Raw genomic sequence first — 20,305 nt, 5'->3', positions numbered from 1 at the left:
AGACAGCATTTCACCATGTTGGTCAGGCTGGTCTCGAACTCCTGACCTCCTGATTCTCCCACCTCAGCCTCCCAGAGTGCTGAGATTACAGGCATGAGCCACTGCACCTGGCCGAGAGTATCGTTTTCTTGAGATATGCCTGTGACATTGTCATCAGAGTTACCATCATAGACAAGCTCAGATGTTTTATGCCTTTACTTTATAAACATAAAAGAACAAAGCACACGCAAATCCAAAAGAAAAACCTTTGTCTATGGGCATCCAGAAGGATCTGTGGGAAATAGGACTTATGGCTGTTTTTGTTTTGTTTTGTTTTTGAGATGGAGTCTCGCTCTATTGCCCAGGCCGGAGTGCAGTGGTGTGATCTTGGCTCACCACAACCTCTGCCTCCCGGAATCAAGCTATTCTCCTGCCTCAGCCTCCTGAGTAGCTGGAACTACAGGCGTGTGCCACCATGCCCAGCTAATGTTTGTATTTTTAGTAGAGATAGGGTTTTACCATCCTGGCCTGGCTGGTTTTGAACTCCTGACCTCATGATCCCGCCTCCTTGGCCTCCCAAACTGCTGGGATTATAGGCGTGAGCCACTGAGCCCAGCCAGCTACTTACAGTCTATTAAGAGACATGAGTTTTAAAAGTCACCTCTAGTAGTTCTTTCAGTATGATAATATCTAAAAAATGAGCGTTAACCCTACAACTGAGTACTAATAGAAGCTGGGTCTTCATAGGTGATTTGTTGCTTTCAGGCTTTCTAATGAGTTGTGGGACTGGAGATGATACTAAGTATCAGCCAGTCTTTGGTGACTGACATGTAATACCAGGCCACATCTCATTCATCTGTTATATATATATGTGTATATATATATATATATATATATATATTTTTTTTTTTTTTGAGATGGAGTTTCACTCTTGTTGCCCAGGCTGGAGTGCAATGGCATAGTCTCAGCTCACTGCAACCACCGCCTTCTGGGTTCAAGCAATTCTTCTGCCTCAGCCTCCTGAGTAGCTGGGATTACAGGCACCCGCTACCACACCCAGCTAACTTTTGTATTTTTAGTAGAGACGGGGTTTCACAATGTTGGCCAGGCTGGTCTCAAACTCCTGACCTCAGATGATCCACCTGCCTTGGTCTCCCAAAGTGTTGGGATTACAGGCGTGAGCCACTATGCCCAGCCTGTAATTTGTATTTTTAAACAAAGGTTTTGATCTTCCTTCATGGTGACACATTTCAAAAAGTACTCAAAACTGGATGTAAAGTGACCTTATAGCTAGTTCATGGAATTTAAGGTTTTGGGAAACAGTAGTGCATTCACATTGTTACCAGTAGAGAGTCTTGACTATGAGTTGTTCATGTTCTTGGCATGTTGAACAAGGAAATGGACAAAACCCACAAAACAACAGAAGACAAAAGCATAGATTTATTGAAATTAAAGTACACTCCACGGAGTGGGAGTGAGCTGCAGCAAGCAGCTCAAGAGCCCTGGTTGCAAATCTTCTGAGGTTTGAGTACCCTTTAGAGGTTTCCTGTTGGTTACAACCTGTGTAAATGAAGACTTGGCCTGTGACCAATCAGAGGCTGAAGTAAAGTTACCTGTGGAAATGAAGACTTGGCCCATGACCAATTGGAGGCTGAACTGAAGTCTCAGCTTGCAACCAGTCAGAGGCTGAAGTGAAGTTACAACCTATACAAATAGAGGCTTGGCTTGTCTGACTGAAGTGAAGGCTCCTTGTGTCCAGACCCTTCCTGTGTTTCTTTCTTCTCCTCTGTTATATCTGCTTGTCTTTTTTTCTTGGAATTTATATGCTAAACTATTCAAATAAACTGTTCTTCTGCCTCATCTCCCCCTGAGAGACGTGATCCTCATAAATCTTTATGGGAGGCAGAAGGACCAATTGTCTTTCTTCTGTAACTACTTCATGCTGATTGGGGCACAGTCCCTACCTATTGGGGACCATGGAACTCTAGCACTGCTCTGTCTAGTGGAGATAGGGTTACTTCTTGATGGCTGGGGTGGGCGTCATCATCTGGAATTGGCTGGAAGCCCTGCTGCATGATCATTTGAAGCTTAATCATCTCTAGGTGAGAAGAAATAATCTGGTAAAAAGATTTAACAAGCATGGTGCAAAAAGTCAATGCAAGTATAATTATTAACAATGGGCTGGCTAAGGGAAGGAGCCATGAAGCCCAGCTTAGTGCCCTTGACCAGGAGCCCTATGATGTGGACAGCTGTTGTTATATTTTAGAAGTCCTGTCAGCTAATTTTCGAGTGGCATCCCTAATTAATCCTGATTGGTTGATATAAAAACAACATTCTTGTAGGAAAAGACATAAGCCACCTTTTTGAGCAGTTGGAGATCCAGTCCCCTTCTATTTTGTAAAGTGACTGCTGCCAAGGAATCTATTTGATTTTGTAAGGTGATGATACTTTGGGCAATGTCTTCCAAGCTGTCTGAAAGATCCTTGGATGAGCATTGGTAATAGGATAGGGAAGTTGGAAACCTGCTAACTCCCATTGCTATTCCTGCAGTTATTACTAGCCCTACCAAAAGGGGTATGAATTGGATGGCTCATTTGTGCTTGGCAGTTGCAGTTAAAGGTATAATGAGAGACTGGTTATTGGGCACTATGTTGATTTTGAGGGGGTAAATATACAAGGGTACAGGTTCCAGTCCAGTTGGCTGATAAACATAAGTACAACTAGTTCCACACAGGAAAAAGGATCTTTGTTTTTTGAGACAAAAGTTGTTGTCTATGGTGAACATATGGGTTAGCTTGTTTTCACTTTCTCAAGTGATTAAGGTCCCTGCTAAGGTGGCCCCGGTTAAAGGCTGGAAAGGACCTTGGGAAGTATCCTGAGTTGCCCCAGCAGAAATTTTCCAGTGGAGGTAGTTACACTTAGTGTCCACCAGCAATGACTTAGAGGTATTTTTGTTCTGGGAAATGAAAAGACAACTAGATGTCTCAGGATTAGTATAGTTTTTCCCAAGGGAAAGTGTGAACACAGCTACTGGGCCTATCTTGGCAGTACTTAGACTGTGTATCCTTTAAAGTGCCCTGAACTAGGAATGGTTTCCGTGAAACCATACAGGTTTACCAAATGATGCAGTCTGGGTAACTGCATAGCTTACATGATCATGTGAAGGGTTAATTTCTAGGGTATAGATTTGAAGCCAATTAGAGCTCCTTTATATGAACATCACACACACAACACTTGTAGACAGGAGAAGATCTAGCTGTTGTAAGTTTTTCTTTCCCTTTAGTTTTTTTTCTTTTCTTTTCTTTTTCTTTTTTTTTTTTTTTTTAAGACAGAGTCTTGCTCTGTCGCCCAGGCTAGAGTACAGTGGCACGATCTCAGCCCACTGCAACCTCCGCCTCCCAGGTTCAAGCGATTCTTGTGCCTCAGCCTCCCGAGTAGCTGGGACTACAGGAGTGTACCACTATGTCTGCCTAATTTTTGTATTTTTAGTAGAGATGGGGTTTCACCGTGTTGGCCAGGGTGGTCTCAAACTTTTGACCTCAGATGATCTGCCCACCTTGGCCTCCCAAAGTGCTGGGATTACAGGTGTGAGCTACTGGGCCCAGCCTCTTTCCCACTTCATGAATTCTATCACAACTTCCACAGACCGTCTATGACATACTTAGACTTTCTGACTTGTCCTGTCTTTCCCTCTTTCCTAAATAATTAGGCGTTCTATTTTAGGACAAGAATTTGCCATACAAGATTCTTTCTCATATAAAATTTCTTTTCTTCATAACCTTCCTTACCATAAATACATCTTCATAGCTATACCTTTCTTTATATCTCTCTTTCCTACTAATTTCTGAAGCCCCCAAAAGTCAAAAAGGTCAGGTAATGTGATGAAAAACTGAGCAGAGCCTTAGATTTTGAGAGGGACCTGTCTACCTACATTTCTTGGGATTCCATGAGGAAAACGGGTTTCTCCTAAAATGAGGTCTGTGGCACCTTCTGTTTTTCCCAAGGAGTCCCAGGCTGTCAGAAATTACCTTAGGTCCTTTCATGGGCATCAAGAGTGGCAAGAAGATAGACTGGGGAAATAGTCCAGTCAACTGAGAAGAGAAGCAAAACTTCGTTGTAAAGATGGATAAACTGAGGCACAGTGCAGTTTAAAAATTCACATTCACATAGAGCTAGGCTCCACAGCTCACTGCTCAGTCACTGATACACTTGTATGGTAGCTCATGGTGTACTTCACCAACAGTTTTCCTGCCCCCTCAGAGCTTACAACCTGGGTTTCATTTCCTGCTCTACAGCTATATAATTTAACAATTTTCCTCTCAATGTGTTGGATTCTAATCCTATATATCTCAAATTTTATTAATATTACTGATTTTTTTTTCATTCAAGATAATTAAATTGTTTATTGATTACACATGATAATGGATGATACACAAGCTTCATTCCCATCTATAATTTTATCTGGTACCATTATTCAATTTAGATATATTGCATAGGATGTGCCAAAAATCACTTTTATAACCAATAATTCCATGATTTTGCTTGGGTAATCCCTTTTAATGGTGAACTTCAGGTCACTACAGTAACTATCAGTTCAACTACACCAAGGTTTCCGAAGACAATGGTTTCTCCACCCAAGCAGGTTGTATATAAATTCCAAGTAGAACCTGGCATCACCCTGAAGGAATTCTAACTTCACACTGTTGGGGAAATTTACCAAGATGGCTTCAGAGTAGACTAACTTTACACAGCACATTAAAAAAAAGACATTTATTCAGCGTCACGATCAGACTATTGCATTTAGCAATCAACAGCATGGGTGCGAAAAAAAAATAAATCTACGTTAAAACCCTTTGTTGGAATGCTTTATACTTTCCACAGAACAGAAACTAAAGTAACCTGTTATACAATTAGTCACAAATACAGTCCTCAAGTTTTTTGCCCATACACATGAGTATTTGTCTAAAACATGTCTTCTTTGTAGCAGCTAGGCCCTGCCACCACTGTGCTTGGCTAAGTTCACAAATCTGTTGTAACCTGTAGCTTCCCTGTCACTTCTCTGGCTCTCCTCTCCTGCTAAGCTTTGTTTCCTAATTAAAATCTTCTGCCACTGCCATAGCTACTGCTGCTGCTGGAACTGCCATAGCCACCTTGGTTTTGTGGTTTTGCAAAGTATTGGCCTCCACTGCCATAGGGGCCAGAGCTTCTGCCTCCAAACTTTCCTTCCCTCATAGGTCCAAAATTTGAAGACTGATTGTCGTAGTTGCCAAAATCATTGTAGCTTCCACCACCTCCAAAATTGCTGCCATCATTACCAAATCCATTATAGTCATCCCCACTGCCACCATATCCACCACCACCACGGCTGCCACCAAAGCCACCACGACCACTGAAGTTTCCTGCACGACTGAAGTTATTCCCACCGGAACCACCTCCATGACCACCACCAAAGTTTCCAGAACCACTTCGACCTCTTTGGCTGGATGAAGCACTAGCCATCTCTTGCTTTGACAGGGCTTTCCTAGCTTCACAGTTGTGGCCATTCACAGTATGGTATTTCTGAGTGACAGTCTTATCCACGGAGTCATGGTTGTCAAAGGTTACAAAGGCAAAGCCCCTTTTCTTGCTACTGCCTCAGTCAGTCATGATTTCAATCACTTCAATTTTCCCATACTGTTCAAAATAATCTCTTAGATGATGTTCTTCAGTGTCTTCTTTTTTTTTTTTTTTTTTTTGAGACGGAGTCTGGCTCTGTCGCCCAGGCTGGAGTGCAGTGGCCGGATCTCAGCTCACTGCAAGCTCCGCCTCCCGGGTTTACGCCATTCTCCTGCCTCAGCCTCCCGAGTAGCTGGGACTACAGGCGCCCGCCACCTCGCCCGGCTTTTTTTTGTATTTTTTAGTAGAGATGGTGTTTCACCGTGTTTGCCAGGATGGTCTTGATCTCCTGACCTTGTGATCCGCCCGTCTCGGCCTCCCAAAGTGCTGGGATTACAGGCTTGAGCCACCGCGCCCGGCCTTCAGTGTCTTCTTTAATGCCACCAACAAATATCTTTTTCAGTTAAGTGGGCACCTGGTCTTTGAGAATCTTCTCTTGAGAAAGCCCTCTTTGGTTCCACAACTCCTCCATCCACCTTGTGTGGCCTTGCATTCATAGCTGCATCCACCTCCTCCACAGTGGCATATGTGACAAACCCAAAGCCCCTGGAACGCTTGGTGTTTGGATCTCTCATTACCACACAGTCCGTGAGCATTCCCCATTGCTCAAAATGGCTCGTCAGGCTCTCATAGGTTGTTTCAAAGCTCAACCCTCCTATGAAGAGCTTCCTCAGCTGTTCGGGCTCTTTAGGAGACTCTGACTTAGACATGACAGCAGGGAGAAGAGAGACTTTAATGATGCTTCTTCGGCAGCATCCACGGGCAGAAAGGAGCAAGCTGACGAACGTATCAATATTACTGAATCTTAAAGGGAGCCATGATGTCTTTAATCCTCAGAAACATTAACCTGGTCAGGTGTGGCCGCTCACACTTGTAATCCCAGCACTTTAGGAGGCCAAGGTGGGCGGATCACAAGGTCAGGAGTTCGAGACCGGTGTGGCCAACATAATGAAACCCCGTCTCTACTGAAAATACAAAAAATTAGCCTGGTGTGGTGTGCGCATGTAATCCCAGTTACTCTGGAGGCTGAGGCAGGAGAATCACTTGAACTTGGGAGGTGGAGGTTGTAGTGAGCTGAGATTGCGCCATTGCACTCCAACCCGGGCAACAGTGTGAGACTCCGTCTCAAGATCAATCAATCAATCAATCAGTCAACCAACCTGTAAACAAAGGAATACGTGAGGTTAAACAGTATTCAAATTTCCATATGCTTTAAAACATTGAGAGAGTATGTTGAGAAACACACCTAAGAAACTGCAGTCAATCTACTGTTAACAAAAATTTAGAGAATATCTCTTCAAAATAAGCTATCTAGTGGTATTTATACATATTCTTACATATATCACCTGTGTTTTACATGCTTGTAACATTAAACATAATTGAAAACTGTCAAGATTATAGGGCTTATACATTTCTGTGGGCTTGAAAATTATGCAATATAGATTATTTGTTTCTATAAAGTAGTCAGTAAAAAGTACAAACTACTTCTTTTTTTTTTTTTTTTTTTTTTTTTGAGACGGAGTCTCGCTCTGTGCCCCAGGCTGGAGTGCAGTGGCGCGATCTTGGCTCACTGCAAGCTCCGCCCCCCGGGTTCACGCCATTCTCCTGCCTCAGCCTCCCGAGTAGCTGGGACTACAGGCGCCCGCCACTGTGCCCGGCTAATTTTTTGTGTTTAGTAGAGACGGGATTTCACCGTGGTCTTGATCTCCTGACCTTGTGATCCACCCGCCTCGGCCTCCCAAAGTGCTGGGATTACAGGCGTGAGCCACTGCACCCGGCCAAAAGTACAAACTTCTAAATGGAGTAATCACTAACAAGAGAGTTCACACTGAAGGTAGTAATACTAGGAACAAAAGAGGGCTCAACACTGCCTTCAGGAGAGGAAGGGTCCAGATTAGTATATTTTCTAAAGGCTTCCTCCAGCCTGCCTTAAAACACGGCTAGATTTTCCTCCTTGCCTTGTGCAACCTCCCTTACTTTATCATAATTTACTGCCTTAGTTATTCCCTTTTTCATTCCTCCAAGGAGAGCCTTAAGAAATTTGGCCCGGTTGTTCATTCCCATGGGGGTGTTATGGTCCCAGTTAGGATCAGTAGTGGGGACTGTGTCTGGGTTTGGGCGATAACCCTGAGGGTTTTGGGCAAGTAAATTGTCTGCTTCTTGGCAAGTGGCCTCAAAGATTCACTCCTTTTCCAAGGGGGCGCAACAAGTTGCTAGAATGAATTGTACGTCTCTCTATGAGAGATGAAAGGCTAAGGTCAAAGCTTAGATCATATCTGCAAGTTTTCTGGGGTTCTCTGAATAGCTTCCTAGCTTTTTCTTTACATTGGTGTATGTCATTTATGGAGAAGGGGACCGACACTTGGACGAGCCCCTTGGCTCCTGCTACTTCCCTAAGGGATAGCAGGGCCATAGAGGTAGTTGAATAGGGTGTTCCCCTCTGAATGTGAGGGGGACTTAGCAGGGCCCTTGGCTTTAGCTCTTGGGTTTGGGCCTCAGAAACACTTGGCAAGGGGTTATATGGGGGTGGTTGCCGTTGCCCCAAGAGACAAGTGGCCCTTGCATAAAGGAGGTCATCCACAATATCCGGTTCTGCCTTAGAACCTTCCTTTCGGGGGCAGGTTCTGGGAGTTTTGCCGATGGTTGGGTTTTGACATAGGGCCATAAAGGCCTGCACATGTAGGATTTCTGACCATTTACACTGCCTTTTGCAAAACAGGTCTAATTGCAGGATGGTGTTGTAATTAAGACTTCCCATTATTCCCGGCTGTCCAGCTAATTTTGGGGCCATACAGTATTACAGTTAAAAAAAAAAAAAAAATCAGGTTTTTTCTCCTTAGATTGTCAGGGTCAAATTGATTCCATTGGTTGAGAATGCAGCCAAGTGGGGAATCAGATGGAATGGATGGAGAGTTGCCCATAGTGGTCTGGAAGAAAGAAGAGAACCTAGCTTATTTGGTGACTCAAATTTTACCGGGGCATCCCCCTGCAAAATCTCTGGGCCTTGATTGGGGTCCTCAGGGGTGTCCCCCTTTAGGGCCCTGTCTTAGTCTGACCTTAGATGGGTGCTGGTACCACTTTGGGAAGGTTCTCTCCACCACTGATGACCCACTGTGAGCTTTCCTTTTGTCCCCGGATGAAGGCCTTGACTTCTAGCATCCTTATAATTTGATAAGGCCATTGTTTCCTGTTCCACTGGAGTGATAGCCATGAACTTTAGTAGTAGGAACTAGAGGTTGGATGGATTTCTTTTGTCATGTGGATTTTATAGGTAGTCTCATGGGGGAAAGGTAGATTTGGAGCATGAAAAATAAAATAATAGGGTTGGCTATTCCACTCAGGCCCTCAACAAGAGAGGGAATGTTTAAAAATCCACCATCATGACAGTGGACCCCATGTAAGGGCAGGTCATTCTATAAAAATAATATGGTGATGACAAAAGAAACAAGATGTAGAATGTATTCTAAAGATTGTGGGCCCCAAAAGTCCTCAGCAAGTTGAAGGGGAAGTCAGAATGCCTAAGAGATATCTTTTGCCATTACAAGCTAACTCTTTAGGAGAATTTGGCATAAGGAAAGAGGGCCTAAGTTGACTGAAACATGTGTAAATTTGTTCTAGAAGAGCTGCCACTGTCAATTTCGTCATATGTAGGGATTAGGGACTGTAACCAAGAAAGACAGAAAAGAGTACTTACCCATTCTGGGCAGGGCAGCTATCTCCATTCACTTCTTGGCCTTCAGGTAACACCAGAGAGTGGCCCTGGCTAGTTGCCCTCAATTACCAAGGATCTACTAGGAAACAGCCTCTGAAGGGCTGAAAAAAAGAAAAGGACTCAGGTCCCTCACCCCAACCAGGCAGTGGTGGTCAGGTGCTTCCACATGGATACCTTTCAGTCTCCCGGGAGAGTGACCCTGGCCAGACACCTGCTGTTGCCTTCATGCTTAGATGCTATCTGTGGAGAATCCCGTGTTGGAAAAGGAAAAGAGAGCGGAAGGGGTTCCCCTCTGTGGAGTGGAGGGAGCCCTGCATGGAGATAGCTCCAGCCTGTGTCCGAAAAGAAAAAGGGAAAAGGCAAAGAGAAATAAATCCCCAAATTTGGGCTTACCTCCTGGCTGACTTGCCAAGATATGTTACCAGTGGAGGGTCTTGACTATAAGTTGTCCAGTTTCTTGGCATGTTGAACAAAGAATTGGACAAAACACACAAAGCAATAGAAGACAAAAGCATAGATTTATTGAAGCAGAAGTATACTCCACATATCAGGAGCAGGCTTGAGCAAGCAGCTCAAGAGCCCTAGTTGCAAATCATCTGGGGTTTAAGTACCCGTTAGAAGTTTCCTGTTGGTTACACCCTATATAAATGAAGACTTGACCCACAACCAATTGGAGGCTGAAGTGAAGGCTCAGCCCGTGATCAATTGGAGGCTGAAGTGAAGGCTCAGCCTGCAACCAATCAGAGGCTGAAGTTATCCTACACAAATGAAGAGTTGGCCCATGAGGCTGAAGTGAAGTCTCCCTGTCTCCAGACCCTATTCTCTTGCCTAAAAATGGGTCAAAACTCAAAGGGTTGGAAAAAACATATCGTTGAAAAAAAAAAAAAGAAGTCTCCCTCCTACCCTTGTTCCTTTCCTTGGAGGCAACCAGTATTTATCAGATTTATATGTATCCTTCCCAGATACTTTAGACCTGTGCTTTAAATATATATCCTTAGGGGACACATTTAGTGGGTACGGACAGTCAACCTCTATATTTTGCTTCTGGCAATAATTATTTGATTTTAATATCTATCACTGGAGTCTTACTAAATTTATTCACTCCACATTATTTCTCTGGAGTCTTTTGGTTTTTGTTGATGAAAACAGTTAAAAGGTTTTTTGGTCACTAAAATGATTTGTGTAAATAGGGAAGTAAAGATTTTAAACTATAGTTCGGAGTTTTTTTTTTTTTTTTTTTTTTTGGAGAAAAGATGATTTTGGCATGAGGAGTTTGTCAGTGTCTAACAATTCTTTCCTGTATTTTTCCTGAAGGCGCTTGACTTTGGCAGATATTGAGAGAATAGCCCCATTGGCTGAGGGGGCCTTACCTTACAACCTGGCAGAACTTCAGAGACAGGTATGAGTAGTCTCATAAATATGATCACCTTAAAAAATGCTGAACTAGTAGCCTGAGTAGGAGCTGACAGCTTCTGAATGCTGTAAAAATTAAAAATTACTTTCCAGAGAAAGACTTTACTTAGCTTAAAGATTACCTTTATAGGACTACTGTTACCCCCACTTTTATAGAATATATATATATATATATATATATTTTTTTTTTTAGATAGAGTCTGGCTCTGTTGCCCAGGCTGGAGTGCAATGGTATGATCTCGGTTCACTGCAACCTCTGCCTTCTGGGTTTAAGAGATTCTCCTGCCTCAGCCTCCCGAGTAACTGGGATTACAGGCATGCGCCACCACAACTGGCTAATTTTTGTATTTTTAGTAGAGTCAAGGTTTTGCCATGTTGGGCAGGCTGGTCTCGAATTCGTGACCTCAGGTATCCACTCACCTTGGCCTCCCAAAGTGCTGGGATTACAGGCATTAGTCACCACGCCCAGCCTATAGAACATTTTTATGAGATAACTAGATTTATGTTTGTGTTTTGTTTTTTGTTTTGTTCAGATAAGGAAAATAAGAGTTCAAACATACATCGGTTTGACCCCCTTCCCCTTAGAATTAGCATTCTTTTCATTTGCCTCATCACATTTGAAGATTATTGTTAGGTTTACTTTGTATCATTAAACTGGCATTTATAGGGTTTCTAAAATAAAAAAAACTTCCCTCAAATGAAATGATTGATTCACTGGGATTGTGCCTTACAGATTACAACCTGGGGGAAAAAAAGTAGTGAAACCGGAAAGAAAACCTTGACTGTTATTACATTTTTGATAAATATTAGTTTTGGTTTTTATAAATGTTAAGAATGATTAAAACAGTAGCTTCTGAGTCTTATAAAATTAATACAGTCCCATTTCTGATTACAAGTACTATCTTGGTAAGAAAAAGAAATTCCATGAAATTACCTTGAAGAGTGGAATGGAACAGTTTTTAACAAATCTTGTTTTGAGTTGAAACCTCTACTTCTATAGCACTTTCGAAGTTTCAGTGGTAGCAGATGATCACATTGCTTTTGTGTGTGGGTAAGGGTTAGGAGGGCCAGTCATTGTCCTCCTGGTACTTTCCTGCTCCAATAGACATGGAGCCTGCGTTCCTCATAATTCTCTAGGAGAGTGTGATGCCATACTAGGCTACGCAACATGGGGAGGGCATGGATAAAGAAGACAGGATACAGAGAGAGAGACAGAGAGAGAGAGAGAGAGCACGCTACTAAATGTGCATGCTGTAGAAAGAGGCTATGTCTGCTCTTTCTTCATTGCTGCCACATTGGTGAGTAGCCAGGGTTGGTTTGCTGTTATTGTTCACCTTCACCAAATGTGTTAATGAAACATCAAGATATGTTTAAGTGTAGTTCACTTTGGAAAGACTTGGTAGGAAACCTTTCTTCTACTTGAGCTCCATGGAATGATGATTCTGCCTGTGAAACTAATTAGAATTTCCAGTTCTACTTTACATAAGGAACAACAACATTTTGTAGTCAGGTTGAAGCAAATTGAAAATGGAAAAAAAACCATTATATCTACGTTTTGTGTTAATACTTTGTTTACTTGATGTGTAATAAACTTCCTACAGATTAAAATGTATTGTAACTCATTGCAATTTAGCTTCTTTTGTATCAGAAAAACTCTTTTACTGCCATCAAAGTTTATTTCCAGGCCGGGCCCAGTGGCTTATGCCTGTAATGCCAGCAATTTGGGAGGCTGAGGCAGGCAGATTGCTTGAGCCCAGAAGTTCCAGACCAGTCCAGGCAACATGGCACAACCCCATCTCTACCAAAAAAAAAAAAAAAAAAAAGCAGCTGGGCGCGGTGGCTCAAGCCTGTAATCCCAGCACTTTGGGAGGCCGAGACGGGTGGATCACGAGGTCAGGAGATCGAGACCATCCTGGCTGACACGGTGAAACCCCATCTCTACTAAAAAATACAAAAAAATAGCCGGGCGAAGTGGCGGGTGCCTGTAGTCCCAGCTACTCGGGAGGCTGAGGCAGGAGAATGGCATGAACCTGAGAGGCGGAGCTTGCAGTGAGCTGAGATCCGGCCATTGCACTCCAGCCTGGGTGACAGAGCAAGACTCCGTCTCAAAAAAAAAGCAAAAAATTAGCCAGGTATGATGGCATGTGCCTGTAGTCCTAGCTACTTCGGAGACTGATGGGGAGAATCACCTGAGCCCAGGAAGTTGAGGTTGCAGTGAGCCGTGATTGTGCTACTGCACTCTAGCCTGGGCAACAGAGTGAGACCCTTTTTAAAAAAAAAAAAAAAGAAATAAGTTTATTTCCATTATGAGGTCTCAAATCCTTTAAAAATAGATGGATTTATTTCAGTTCAGTGATTTTTAAAAAATAAAATTTTATAAAATTACAACATTTAATAAAAGGAAAGAAGGTGAAAAATTTTTAATAAAATTAAAAAAGATATTGAAATATTTAAAGAGCTCTTACTGAATTTAATTTTATTTTTTGTAGTATATACATTTGTGAAAATTTGCTCTTGAATTTTGAAAAATTGCATTTCAAAAGAAAATATTTTGCAGTATTACATGTGTCTATTGATATAACTCTCCCTGAAGGTGTCCTTAATATTTGTAATTGGGAAATATTTCATTTAGCGTATTAAAAACATTGTAAACTGAATTTAAAAGTCTCAACTCATTTCCTCCTCCTCAGTTTTTCTGCCGCTTAGTTTTCTATTCACCCACCTCTCTTGCCCCTAGCAATTTTCCTAGAAGCCATATCTGAAGCTTGTTTTGCAATCTTTGGCACCCTGAGTCTGCGTCCTTCACGTTTCTTCATCCTTAGGAAAGTGATGTAATTTTGCTACTGCTGTGAATTCTTTTTAAGACAGATTCAAGATGATTTGCCTGTCTTCAGTGGCGGTGCTGATGCTTTTATGCTGGGTTGGGTGGCCTCAAGGGTCTTGTCAGATATTTAGGAAATGGGCAGTGATAAAAACCACCATTTTCTTCTTCCCTGGGTCTCTGATTGGTATCCAGAGTGATGGGGAGTGCTTTCTCTGCCTTTCCTTAACCAGTGAGATGGTACAGGGATCTAGAATTTCTAGAGAGCTGGTAGAGGTCTTAGGTATTCTTACATTGTCCCCAAAGGAAGAACCTCAGAGTCTCAGGACACTTTTTCTTTTTTTTTTTTGGTGGAGACAGAGTCTCACTCTGTCACTCAGGCTGGAGTGCAGTGGCACAATCACTATTCACTGCAGCCCTGACCTCCCTGGCTCAGGTGATCCCCCCACCTCAGCCTCCTGAATAGCTGGGACTATAGGCATACACCACCATGCTCAGCTAATTTTTTTTCAGTAGAGACAGGGTTTAGCCATGTTTCCCAGACTGGTCTCAAACTCCTAAGCTTACATTAATCCACTGGCCTTGGCCTCCCAAAGTGCTGGGATTACAGAGTGCATGAGCCACTGCGTACAGCTAAAATGTTTAATGTTTCCTCTCACATAGAAAATAGTCTTTCTACTGAGGCTTAGGTACAGAGAAATAAAAATTAAGATCTTAAGTATGTATTTTCCTCTACATTATTATAGGAACAAAATCTGAGAAAATAGAACTCAACCGAAATAATAAATAATTATTAGAGTTTTATAGAAACAGATTTGTGAAGGTTAAGGATTCAAATTAATGTCCACTAATGGCCATTGTGAAATCTAACCTTTACTGTCCTTGAGATCTGATACAAGTTTATTTGGGCCTCAGTTTTCCCTTTAGTAAAGTGAGTATCTTCATGTATTTCTGAGAAGCCTTCAAGCTCCTGCATTCTGTAAAACGGTATGTATCAATGGATTTTATTTTCAGAATTCTAAATTTATCCTCCTTTTTCCTTTGTAACATTTAAAATTTTGTAAGGAATTCAGGCTGGACTCAAGTAGAATAATATGAAAATATGCTTAAGTTCTTATAGCAACCAAAGTAATAGAATAAACTTTCTTCAATTTTCAGCCTTGAAAAAACATTCTCAGTTAACGTATTTCAGGTTTATGAGGCATTCTAAGGCGGCCATATAGACTACAATCCTAGTGACTCAGTTTTTAACATTCTTTAGTTCACAGAATTACAGTAATGCTAACCATAGCTATTCCCATGTTACTTCCAGAAGATATCTTGATTTGATTCTCTTGTGATTTTTCCTATATTGCCAAATTAGTAGTACACAATTACTTACATTTATTATGCAGAGTATTCTCTTATATGAATATATTAGAAACCTAAATATAAAATAGGAAGAAGGATATATGTTTTGTTATCTCACCTTATGAAAGGTATTATGAAAACACTTGTTTATGATGGAGAATCTGTGAGTCCAGAAATAGAAGTTATGACGGAGACAGTAGTTAAGAGGTTGGCCACTGATTATGTAACATCCTCTCATTCTGTTTCCTTGTTTATTAAATAGGGACAGTATGCCAGGCACAGTGACTTGTGCCTGTAATCCCAGCACTTTGGGAGGCCAAAGCGGGCAGATTGTTTTGAGCCCAGTAGTTTGAGACTAGCTGGGCAATATGATGAATCTCTGTCTCTACAAAAACATACAAAAAATTAGCCAGGCATGGTAGAATTAGCCAGGTACATGGTAGCACCTGTAGTCTCAGCTATTTGGGAGGCAGAGGTGGGAGGATTGCTTGAGCGCAGGAGTTTGAGGCTGCAGTCAGCTGTGATCATACTGCTGCACTCCAGCCTGAGTGACAGAGCAAGACCCTGTCTCAAATAAATAAATAAATAAATAAATAAATAAATAAATAAATAAGGATAGCAGTATTCATCTTTACAGGATTATTATGAGAATTACATGAGTAATGATACACTTACATTAAGCCTAACACCTGTTAAGCATGCAACAAATGTTAACTGCTATTATTGTGCTTATTATCAAATATGAGAAGCCTATATAAGCAAACTCCAAGATGGGCTGAAACATATATGTGACACAGTCGCTTAATCTACTCTCATCTACTTCCATTAGGTAAAAGGGGATGAGAAGTGAGGGAAAAGTATTAATATATCTTTGTATTTTTTTAAGTGCCTGAAATGTTTTGTATTTTAATTTTTGATGCTGGTTGAAATTCTACCAGGCCTATTTTTAAAAATTTTTAGTTAATGATGGATATTCAACAAGGAAAAAAAATCACTACCCCATACCATACACAAAAGTCTTTTCCTGTTCCTAAATATGAAAGATTAAAGAGGATAACACGAGAGATTCTATTTATGATCTGGAGATAAGCAGAGATTTTGTAAATAGTACAGAACACCAGTCATAAAGAAAAAGATTAATAAGTTAAACTTCATTAAAGAACTTTTATCAAAATATACCACTAAGAGTGTGAAAAGACAAGTTACACAATAGGCAGAGATATTTGCAATACATTTAAATAATAGAGGATCTGTATCCAGAATATATAGTATAATAAACTTCTGCAAATTTATAAGCAAAAGGCAGGCAGTGCAATAGAAAAATTGGCAAAATACCTGAAGAGAAACCTCACAAAAGAGGATATCCAAATGGTAAGGAAAAATAATAGAAAAGTTTAATACCATTAGTACAAGAAAACACACACTAAAACTACAATGGGATGCTATTTTATACTATCCAGATTAATCAAAATTATACTCTGACAATGTCAAGTGTTGTTCAAGAGGTGGAGGAATGGAAATTGCTAGCATCACAACTTTGGAAACTATTTGTCAGTACCACTGCAGTTGAAGAAACACATACCCCGTGACCTGTCGGTTCCTCTCCTGGGAGTAGTCCCTAACAAAAATGTTTACACAAGTGTGTTAAGAGATATGTACAAGAAAGTTTAGGCCGGATGTGGTGGCTCACACCTGTAATCCCAGCACTTTGGGAAGCTGAGGTGGGTAGATCACTTGAGGTCAGGAGTTTGAGACCAGCCTGGCTAACATGATGAATCCCCATCTCTACAAAAAAATACAAAAAATTTAGCCAGGCATGGTGGTGCGCACCTATAGTCCCAGCTTCTCGGGAGGCTGAGGCATGAGAATTGCTTGAACCCAGGAGGTAGAGGTTGCAGTGAACCAGGAATGTGCCACTGCACTTTAGCATGAGCAACAGAGGGAGACTGTCTCAAAAAAAAAAAAAAAAAGAATGTTTATAGCAGCATTATTTGCAATTGCAAAAATATTGGAACAATCTAAATACTCACCATCAGTAGAACAGATAAATATGTTGTGCTATTAAGATGACCTACAGTGAGAGAAATGGCAATTTTGATTTGAGGGAAATGAGATAAAAGAGGAGGTGGATTGCAGAAAGAAGAGGATGTATATTTTTGAAGCATGTTAACAGTTTGGATATTAAAACCAGGTTATAGACCAATTCTGGCCCTATGTGAAAGTGGGAAAACAAACCTTCTCTTTTTCTTTACTGTATATAACATAATTACTTTTTCAACTGTATGGGATAAATGATCTGTGATGGACCTGCTTGGGTATATATGTACTTTCTTTAAAAAAGTTTTGTTTCTATGGGAAATTATATTAAAGCTATAGGCCACTCACTAAAAGAACTATGGAATATAAGCTGGATTGTGTTCTGTCAAAACATTATTGAATTACTAAGAGTTGTTATTTTAACTTTTAAGTTTGGGGGTACACGTGAAGGTTTGTTACATAGGTAAACATGTGTCATGGGATTTTTTGTACATATTATTTCATCACCCAAGTATTAAGCCCAGTACCCAATAGTTATCTTTTTTGCTCCTCTCCTTTCTCCCCTACTTCTCCCTCAAGTAGATTCCAGTGTCTGTTGTTTCCTTCTTTGTGTTCATAATAAGCTCTTATCACTTAGCTCCCACCTGTAAGTGGGAACATAACGGTATTTGGTTTTCTGTTCCTGTGTTAGTTTGCTAAGGATAATGGTCTCCAGCTCCATCCATGTCACTGCAAAAGACAGGATCTCATTCTTTTTTATGGCTGCATATTATAATTTTTTTAATCTTTATTTTGTGTATAGCATTCCTTAGACATAGGACTTTGTTTTCTTTGTGTAATTTGCATTTCTGTGGCCCTTCTTTGAATTTTGGATTCATGACCACATACAGGAAGACATTACAGTCCATTTAGGAATTCCTTTTTTTGGAACATTTTACCTCTTTCACTTTTGATACTTTACCACAAAAGGAAGTCTGTTCTCAAAAAGAAAATTAGGTTTATGTATTAGCTATTATTTATTAGTCATTTAACTCATTTAAATTATTAGATTTGAAGACTTACTATAGTCTTTAACACAACTTAACTCCCTTTTTACTGAGAGGAAAGTATGTATTTAGCATTCAGGGGAAAATATATATATATGTACACACACACACACATATATATATATTTTTTTTTCTCTTCATCTCTTTCTCCTATACTGTCATGGCTTTAGGTTTTAATCTTACTTTGTAAGGCCAAGAATATTGAATTCAAATCCCAGACTATTGAAGTCATAGATGTAATTTGCAGACAGAAAAATTTTGCTTTGTTTCCCCTAGCCTTATTTTGCCATTCCAGTCATACATTTTTGTTTTTATAGAATCTAGCCTTTTCCCCCCCTTCCAATGCTCGAGATAAAAACTTTAGCTATTTTTCCCTTTTATTCTACCCATTAATAGTGTGTCATTTGAAAGAGGTAATTCTCCCTATTGAGTTGGCAGTGCGATTTGACTTGTTAACTGACATAATCTTGCCTTATCTAATGCATCATCACTGCTCACTGCAGCCTCAACCTCCCAGACTCAAGTGATCCTTCCACTTCAGCCTCTCGAGTTGCTGGGACCACAGGCATGTACTACCATGCCTGGCTAATTTTTGTATTTTTTGTAGAGATGGAGTTTTATCATGTTGCCCAGGCTGGTCTTGAACTCTTGGGCTCAAGTGATCTGCCTGCCTCAGCCTCCCAAAGTGCTGGGATTACTGGTGTGAGCCACCTCACTAGACCTAATTCTCACTTACAAAATAAGATACCTATAACAAAAAAATGGAGAGAACATCTCTTTAAATGAGGAATCAACTTATTTCCTATCACACACATATGCTTAGGGAGTAGGTTAAAAATCATTTAAGATTCTCAACTCTTGTTTTGAAAAACACTTAATTAACCTTGTTAAATATCAAACTTTATGATCATAATCATAACCTTAAGGGAAAGAGCGTCTTTTCCTTTGGCACATTTGCTCACGGCAGGCAATCTTCTTAGTGCTGAGTGTTTTCCTTCAGCCTAAATGCTAAAAATTCAGTACACAGTCATTAATAGGGATGACAGCGATAGCATTTCATTTATGAATATTCATGAAGTGAAATCCATAGCATTAATTACATTAATTTACATACCTGAATACAAGCGAGCCATAAGTGATAACTAAGCCTTAAAAAAAATGTTGCTGACCATATATTGTATGTTTTCTTTTAAATGTTATTTAATAAGGGCGAAGGTGACATTTCTGTCAAAAGGCATTTGGGTATTTAACTGAAATGTTTTTAGCAAAGAATTAAAACACAGTATAATCCTTCAGTTTTCATAGGATTTTGTAGGGCTTATAAACGTTCTTTAAAGGAAGAAAGTATAAAGAAAAATACATGTGGTTGAATACAGGAGAAACTTTTTATATGAATAAGGGAATTAATGGTTACTTGATGCTTATTTAGGATCATAGGCTTTTTATTCTATGAGTTTTAATTCAACATATTTTGAAAGGATACATGATTGAAAATAATTCATAATTTATGAGAATGAGATTTATTTTCATCCAGTTTTGTGATTGAGAAACTCTTAAGTGGGGGAAATAACGTTCTATATACATTTTTTTTTTGAAGCAGAGTCTTGCTCTGTCACCCAGGCTGGAGTGCAGTGATTTGTGATCTCAGCTCACAGCAACCTTCACCTCCAGGTCCAAGTGATGCTCCCACTTCAGCCTCCCAAGTAGCTGGGATTATAGGCACCTGCCACTACACCTGACTAATTTTTGCATTTTTAGTAGAGATAGAGTTTCACCATGTTGGCCAGGCTGGTCTTGAACTCCTGACCTCAAGTGATCTGCCCACCTCAGCCTCCCAAAATGCTGAGATTACAGGTATGAGCCACTGCGCCGGCCCAGTACATTTTTAAAGAAGTTAAAAACATATGCCAATGTGTTTAGTGGGTAGCATAATAGCTATATTGATTTTAAAATGTAAGCTAAAATGCCTGTCTTTGTTTGGACTCCTATTACAAATTACCATAGGTGGTTTAGATAAAAAACATTTATTTCTCATAGTTCTAGAGGCTAGAAACTACAAGATCAAGGTGCTGGCTGATTCATTTACTGGTAAGGGCCCTGTTCCTAGTCTGTAGACAGCAGGCTTCTTGTTATATCCTTGTTATATGAGGGAGAGATAGAGGGAGGTCATCTTTCTTGTGTCTTTTCTTATAATGGCACTAATCCTATCATGAGGGCTCCATTTTCATGACCTAATTACTACCCAAAGTTGCCACCTTCACATACTATCACACTGGGCAGTAGGGTCTCAAC

At 40.5% G+C, this 20,305-nt stretch overlaps 1 protein-coding gene and 1 pseudogene across 3 annotated transcripts in view; one reads left to right on the top strand and one right to left on the bottom strand.

The window, feature by feature from the left end:
* The window catches only part of SLC25A12 (solute carrier family 25 member 12), a 111,314-nt gene that overhangs the window by 62,095 nt on the left and 28,914 nt on the right, over positions 1–20,305 (top strand). For all 3 annotated transcript variants that reach the window (XM_007965355.3, XM_073019813.1, XM_073019814.1), the window contains one exon: positions 10,661–10,745. In XM_007965355.3, the coding sequence (XP_007963546.1) occupies positions 10,661–10,745 (85 nt within the window). The remainder of the gene's footprint in view (positions 1–10,660; positions 10,746–20,305) is intronic.
* Positions 4,969–6,411, bottom strand: LOC103217312 (heterogeneous nuclear ribonucleoprotein A1-like; annotated as a pseudogene).

The sequence above is a fragment of the Chlorocebus sabaeus genome, chromosome 10 (genome assembly GCF_047675955.1).
Source record: "Chlorocebus sabaeus isolate Y175 chromosome 10, mChlSab1.0.hap1, whole genome shotgun sequence".
Classification (NCBI taxonomy): Eukaryota; Metazoa; Chordata; class Mammalia; order Primates; family Cercopithecidae; genus Chlorocebus; species Chlorocebus sabaeus.
This window is presented reverse-complemented; position numbering and strand designations above follow the sequence as displayed.